General features: G+C 44.4%; 1 protein-coding gene across 1 annotated transcript; it reads left to right on the top strand.

Moving 5' to 3' along the window:
• Positions 1 to 1,116: 1,116 nt before the first annotated feature.
• On the top strand, positions 1,117 to 2,090 carry LOC126177002 (NAD-dependent protein deacetylase sirtuin-2-like; the record flags this gene model as incomplete). Its single annotated transcript, XM_049924217.1, is given in 1 exon segment — positions 1,117 to 2,090. A coding segment is annotated over 1 exon segment (939 nt), but the record flags the coding sequence as incomplete, so codon positions are not given.
• Between the last annotated feature and the right edge of the window lie 5,683 nt (positions 2,091 to 7,773).

Below are 7,773 nucleotides of genomic sequence, written 5' to 3'. Positions count from 1 at the left end.
GCACTATTCAGTGTCCCCTCGACGATCACCAGTGGTGTACGGCCAGTGTAGGAGATCGCTCCCCACACCATGATGCCGGGTGTTGGCCCTGTGTGCCTCGGTCGTATGCAGTCCTGATTGTGGCGCTCACCTGCACGGCGCCAAACACGCATACGACCATCATTGGCACCAAGGCAGAAGCGACTCTCATCGCTGAAGACGACACGTCTCCATTCGTCCCTCCATTCACGCCTGTCGCGACACCACTGGAGGCGGGCTGCACGATGTTGGGGCGTGAGCGGAAGACGGCCTAACGGTGTGCGGGACCGTAGCCCAGCTTCATGGAGACGGTTGCGAATGGTCCTCGCCGATACCCCAGGAGCAACAGTGTACCTAATTTGCTGGGAAGTGGCGGTGCGGTCCCCTACGGCACTGCGTAGGATCCTACGGTCTTGGCGTGCATCCGTGCGTCGCTGCGGTCCGGTCCCAGGTCGACGGGCACGTGCACCTTCCGCCGACCACTGGCGACAACATCGATGTACTGTGGAGACCTCACGCTCCACGTGTTGAGCAATTCGGCGGTACGTCCACCCGGCCTCCCGCATGCCCACTATACGCACTCACTCAAAGTCCGTTCAACTGCACATACGGTTCACGTCCGCGCTGTCGCGGCATGCTACCAGTGTTAAAGACTGCGATGGAGCTCCGTATGCCACGGCAAACTGGCTGACACTGACGGCGGCAGTGCACAAATGCTGCGCAGCTAGCGCCATTCGACGGCCAACACCGCGGTTCCTGGTGTGTCCGCTGTGCCGTGCGTGTGATCATTGCTTGTACAGCCCTCTCGCAGTGTCCGGAGCAAGTATGGTGGGTCTGACACACCGGTGTCAATGTGTTCTTTTTTCCATTTCCAGGAGTGTATTACTACCGCCCACATATATCTCGCGTAATGATCACAACGAAAAAATCCGAGAAATTAGAGCAAATACGGAGACTTACAAGCAGTCGTTCTTCCCACGCACAATTCGTGAATGGAACAGGGAAGGGGGGATCAGATAGTGGTACAATAAGTACCCTCCGCCACACACCGTAAGGTGGCTCGCGGTGTATAGATGTAGATGTAGATGTAGAATAATAAAACACATTAAAGATAGCAAATGCAAGAATATAATGGCTGTAGCTGGAATATCCACATCTGCTGGAATTCCTGATTTTCGATCACCAGGATCAGGTCTTTACCACAATCTTGAGATATACAACTTGCCCGATCCACAGGCAATATTTGAAATAGGCTTTTTTAGAGAGAACCCAAAACCTTTTTTCACACTGGCAAAGGAGCTATATTCTGGTTCTTTCAAGCCAACTGTGTGCCACTACTTAATTCGGCTCTTGCAGGAGAAAGGGCTACTGCTAAGACACTATACTCAGAATATTGACACATTAGAAAGAGTAGCTGGAATTCCTGGAGAGAATATTGTAGAAGCCCATGGAACATTTCACACATCTCATTGCATAGACTGTCACTCATGTTACTCAATGCAATGGATTAAAGAGAAAATATTTGCTGATTCCGTCCCAACATGTGAAGATTGTAACGGCATTGTCAAACCAGATATAGTCTTTTTTGGAGAAAATTTGCCGAGAAGATTTTTTACTTTGATGCAGAAAGATTTTCCAAAATGTGACCTTCTCATCATAATGGGATGATCCCTTGCTGTACAGCCGTTTGCTTCTCTTATTGATAGAGTTCCAAGCAATTGTCCTAGGTTACTAGTGAACAGAGAAAAGGCTGTTGAACGAAGTTCTCTCATGGTGATGATGGGACTTGGTGGTCTTGATTTCAAATCCGAGTATTCTCGTGATGTTGCTCTCCTAGGTGACTGTGATTATGGATGTCAGTTGCTAGCAGACAAGCTTGGATGGGGTGATGAATTGAGAGAATTAGTTGCCAAAGAACATAAAAGAATAGATGAGGAGAACAGCAAAAATGTCAGTACAGGAACAAATGAGCAAGAAAGAAAAGGTGCTCAGTCAGAGGGGAAACAAAAATCAGAAGTTAAAGAAGAAGCAAAGTAAGAATGAAAATTAATCTGTACATTAACACTGTTGATCTCTGTACAAACTAAAAATTTTTATAATGTTTGTAAGTTTGTAATGTGTGAAGCAGTAATACATTCACCAGAATAGAAATAGTGGAAAAAAAAGGGGGTCAGCGTGACGGATTGCCATCCTAAAGGCCCGGGTTCGATTCCCGGCTCGGTCGGAAATTTTCTCCGCTCAGGGACTGGATGTTGTGCTGTCTTCATCCCTATCCGGTGCGCAGGTCGCCCAATGTGGCGTCGGATGTAATAAAACCTGCGCCAAGGCGGCCGGACCTGCCCCGTAAGGGGCCTCCCGGCCAATGACGCCAAACGCTCATTTCCATTTTTCATCAGTACCATCTATTGAACGGACTTAGTATGTACAGTTTGGTATTGTACAGTCTGCACACCACTCAACAAGCCCGTTCAGTGGCAACGGGTGCCAATGACTATGATTCAATAATTGCACTTTGCCCGTTCGTATTGGAGCCATTACCAGCAGATTAAGTTCCAGGGCCGTCATCCACCGAACGACGTGCTTCTCCGGCGTGTGAGGTGACAGAAGAGCACCACCCGCTAGCTCGAAATAATATTGAATTCCAGCAATTATCCATAGCGTCCAAGCTCTTGCCCTTGGATGACCATCCTTCAGCTCCAGGGGTAAACGACTGAGAGCGACGTAATGAGGGCCGCCGTTACGTCGGCGCGGCACTGTAAGCGCCTGCCCCCTGGCGACAAGCGAGACGGGCCGTTGCTTAGCTACGGGCAAAGAGATTGTACCGGGCTTTCAATTATTTATCGAAACACCGCACTAGTCAGTTGGGTATATCCCAATCTCTGTCTTCCCCTGCAGTTTTTACACACTACACCCCCCTCAAGTTCTTTCGACGTATCCGATCTTCTTGTCTAAGTTTTCCGCATATTCTTCTCCTCGCAGTTCTGCGGTGAACTTCCTTGTTTCTCACCCCACCTGTCCACCAAATTTTACTCGTACTTCTGCAGCACCAAATCTCAAGCGCTTCGCCTTCCCACAGTCCACCATGCACCTCTATACAATGCTGTACTCCAAACACACATTTATTCCACAAAATAAGGTCAATATTTGATACGATTAAACTTCTGCCCAGTAATGCTCTCTTCCCCAGTGCTAGCCTGCTCTTTAAGCCCTATTTGCTTTGTCCATCGTGTGTTATTTTACTTCCTTCGTAGCAGTATTCTATCACTTCATCTACCACGTGTTCTACAATTTTGATTTTACGTTTATCACTAATTTCATTTCTGCCATTTCTCATTACTTTCATCTTACCTTAATTTACTCCCAGTCCATAGTGTGTACTCATTAGCCTATTTATTCTTACACCCAGTCCTGCAATTCTCGTTCGTTTTCACCGAGAATTGCTATGTCAGAAATTAATCATCATTGATATCCTTTCATCATAAATTTTTGATCCCACACCTGAACATTTCTTTTATTTCTGTTGCTTCTTCTTCGGTGTACAGACTGAAAAGCAGAACTTCGTCTCTTCTTATTTCCTTTCTAACACGAGCTCTTCATTTTTTATCTTCCATCCTTATTGTTTGCGCCTGGTCCTTGTGCCTATCGTATATTACCCGTCTTTTCCTACAGCATACATGTTTTTTCTAAGGAAACGTCTTGCACAATTTTTGCTGTTTCGACCTTAAATCTGTAGAAAAGGAACATTTATAGGATCACTTTGTTGTCCGTCTGTCTGTTCGTCTGTTAAGACCCCCTTTTCTCAGGCACGGATTGAGATATGAAGTTTAAGCTATGCGGAACTACCTGCGGATCCTCAGCAACCACCCTGCGACCTTCAGCTCTGGGCTTGGTGTACTCAAGTGCTGAGTATTGTGCATCTTTTTGGATGAACAGTCATCATACAAGGCTTGTTGACACCCAGCTGAATGCGACAATGCGCATAATATGTGGCGCAATCAGATCTACTCCAGTTTATTGGCTTCCACTGTTAACCGGTATAATGCCTACTGATTTCCGCAGATGTACTGCCCTTATGAGGGAATTCCACAAGATCTCCAGGAATTCTAACCTACCCATGCATAGCGATCTGCCACTTTTAAATCGTAAGAGATTGAAATCACGCCATCACGTTAAAGAAGACGAAGAGTAGAAGAGTAACACGACCCGATAATATTAATACATAGCTTATCAAACGAGGAAGATTAACTTAAGCTGTTGTGTTTATGAAATGAATCCTGCAAATGAAAGACGATGTCCTACTCTTGGAGAATGGTGGAAGTAATATCACTATAGAGAAAAGAAACTAGAAATGATTGTGAAAGTTATAGAGGAAGAAGTTTGTTGGACGCTGCCTGTAAATTACATGCGCAAATAATTAATATCATGTTGAAAAGATTAGCTGACGCCCACTTACTGGAGTAACAAAATGGTTTTAGAAAAGAACGACCATTCAGTAACACTATTACTACAGTGCGGCAGATAAAAGAAAAGAGATGAAAAAATAATCTGAAGACTCATATTGGCATTCTGAATTATGAAATAGCCTTCGGTGGACTGAATAGGTATATCTTTCGAAATACTGTGGAAAGACGTTGTTATCCTAAACATTTAAAACAAGTGATAAAGACTTTGTATTTCAGTAACCAAATTTTAATTAAACAGGCAGTTGACAGAGGAGTGCGGCAAATTTGTAGTCTATGAGCTGCTTTATGTACGAGGGCAGTTCAATAAGTAATGCAACACATTTTTTTTCTGAAACAGGGGTTGTTTTATTCAGCATTGAAATACACCAGGTTTTTCCCCAATCTTTTAGCTACACAACACTATTTTTCAACGTAATCTCCATTCAATGCTACGGCCTTACGCCACCTTGAAATGAGGGCCTGTATGCCTGCACGGTACCATTCCACTGGTCGATGTCGGAGCCAACGTCGTACTGCATCAATAACTTCTTCATCATCCGCGTAGTGCCTCCCACGGATTGCGTCCTTCATTGGGCCAAACATATGGAAATACGACGGTGCGAGATCGGGGCTGTAGGGTGCATGAGGAAGAACAGTCCACTGAAGTTTTGTGAGCTCCTCTCGGGTGCGAAGACTTGTGTGAGGTCTTGCGTTGTCATGAAGAAGGAGAAGATCGTTCAGATTTTTGTGAACAATTGTGACAGCACTACCAACAGAGATGTCAAGTTGAGCACTGAGTTGTTTGATGGTGATCCGTCGGTCATCTCGAACGAGTGTGTTCACACGCTCCGCCATTGCAGGAGTCACAGCTGTGCACGGCAGGCCCGCACGCGGGAGATCAGACAGTCTTGCTTGACCTTGCGGCGATGATGACACACGCTTTGCCCTACGACTCACCGTGCTTTTGTCCACTGCCAGATCACCGTAGACATTCTGCAAGCGCCTATGAATATCTGAGATGCCCTGGTTTTCTGCCAAAAGAAACTCGATCACTGCCTGTTGTTTGCAACGCACATCCGTTACAGACGCCATTTTAACAGCTCCGTACAGCGCTGCCACCTGTCGGAAGTCAGTGAAACTATACGAGACGAAGCGGGAATGTTTGAAAATATTCCACAAGAAATTTCCGGTTTTTTCAACCAAAATTGGTCGAGAAAAAAAAGGTGTTGCATTACTTATTGAACTGCCCTCGTAATATATATATTCATGACACTGTAGGGTAATGGAAACAAAAAGTTAACGCAGAAATAAAATTAATTCCTAGATAAACACATTTAAATACTACACTCTTTGCTGATGAGAAATAATTTTGAAAAAGACGGAGGATGATTTACTATTTGTTCTATATCGCTTGGACTTAACAAACACAGTAACTTGAAAATATTAGAAAATAAAACGAATGTTATTACTTGTAATGGGAAATACCCAGTAAGTTCTTAATTAATATTATGTGTAAAATCGTTTGAACAGTCATCCAACTTCCAGATATTAGGATGTGAAGTAAGTTATTCAATTTCGAAGAATATATGGCATTACACGAAGAACATTAGCCGACAAAACTAGGAAAGACGCAAAACAAAATTCTACAAAGTAATGGCAATGTTCACATAGGGAAATGAGATCTAGACAATAACTAAGAGAAACCAAAGACGGATACAGTCAACTGAAATGAAATTTTAGGAGAGTTAAGGATGTACTCTGAGAAATCAAGTAAATAATACTGAAATGAGGAAAGATACATATTTTGTTTGAATGAAAGAAGAAAATACGTTGTAAGAAAGTGGAAGGAGCATATTGAAAGAATGTGGGCAGAAAAAACAGACTTGTAAGAGACTATGAGTGTAAAGGTAAGAGATATACAGGGTCATTACAAATGATTGAAGCGATTTCACAGCTCTACAATAACTTTATTATTTGAGATATTTTCACAATGCTTCGCACACACATACAAAAACTCGAAAAGTTTATTTAGGCATTCACAAATGTTCGCTATGTGCCCCTTTAGTGATTCGGCAGACATCAAGCCGATAATCAAGTTCCTCCCACACTCGGCGCAGCATGTCCCCATCAATGAGTTCGAAAGCATTGTTGATGCGAGCTCGCAGTTCTGGCACGTTTCTTGGTAGAGGAGGTTTAAACACTGAATCTTTCACATCACTATGCGTGAAACTTGCCCGCACGCGTTCAACCGTTTTTTCGCTCACTGCAGGCCGACCCGTTGATTTCCCCTTACAGAGGCATCCAGAAGCTTTAAACTGCGCATACCGTCACCGAATGGAGTTAGCAGCTGGTGGATCTTTGTTGAAGTTCGTCCTGAAGTGTCGTTGCACTGTTATGACTGACTGATGTGAGTGCATTTCAAGCACGACATACGCTTTCTCGGCTCCTGTCGCCATTTTGTCTCACTGAGCTCTCGAGCGCTCTGGCGGCAGAAACCTGAAGTGCGGCTTCAGCCGAACAAAACTTTATGAGTTTTTCTACATATCTGTAGTGTGTCGTGACCATATGTCAATGAATGGAGCTACAGTGAATTTCTGAAATCGCTTCAATCATTTGTAATAGCCCTGTACCGTAAGATCAAGAAAAAGGTGGCTTTACTGAAAAAGGAACAGGATTTAAGACTACATCTTTAAGTGAAGAACAAGAAGAAGCAGATACACTGACGGAAAAAAGTGCAACGCCCTCAAGGACAAGATAATTTTATTGATAAGTGAGGTGGCAGGTAATCCATCAATGTTGGAAAATCTGACAATAAATTCAGACCAAACGAAACACACATGACGCAGTAAAGGCAGCCCAAACAGTCGCATCAATACACAGTCTTTCCCCGCTGGCGGCAACGCAGGTGTGTTCTCGCACGCAGATAATGCCGAATGGTATTCTGCATTACGTTGTCCCCAGCAATTGCACTTATTGTTGCAATTCGACAATGTTCCCTGCAGGCCATGGAGAGCGAGTAAACGTCCTCTTCATCATGTCCCATACATGTTCAGCTGGGTAGACATCTAGTGATTTTGTTCGCCAGGGCGGTTGCTGTATACCACGAAGAGCACCTTGCGTCACACCAGCCGTATATGTCCGTGCATTGTCCTCATGAAAATGTACAACACCTTCCTGTTGAAAGAGTTTCAGAAGCACAGAGATAACAGTCCGTGAGATGTAGGCGGCATTGTTTACTTTACCCTGCAGGAACACCAAATGTGACCATAACTTGTAACTGATGGATCCCCGTATCCCCAGCTGGGATGGGATC

Source organism: Schistocerca cancellata, chromosome 3 (assembly GCF_023864275.1).
Source record: "Schistocerca cancellata isolate TAMUIC-IGC-003103 chromosome 3, iqSchCanc2.1, whole genome shotgun sequence".
In the NCBI taxonomy this organism is placed as follows: domain Eukaryota; kingdom Metazoa; phylum Arthropoda; class Insecta; order Orthoptera; family Acrididae; genus Schistocerca; species Schistocerca cancellata.
Note: the sequence above shows the minus strand (reverse complement) of the source record. Positions and strands in the feature narration are given on the sequence as shown.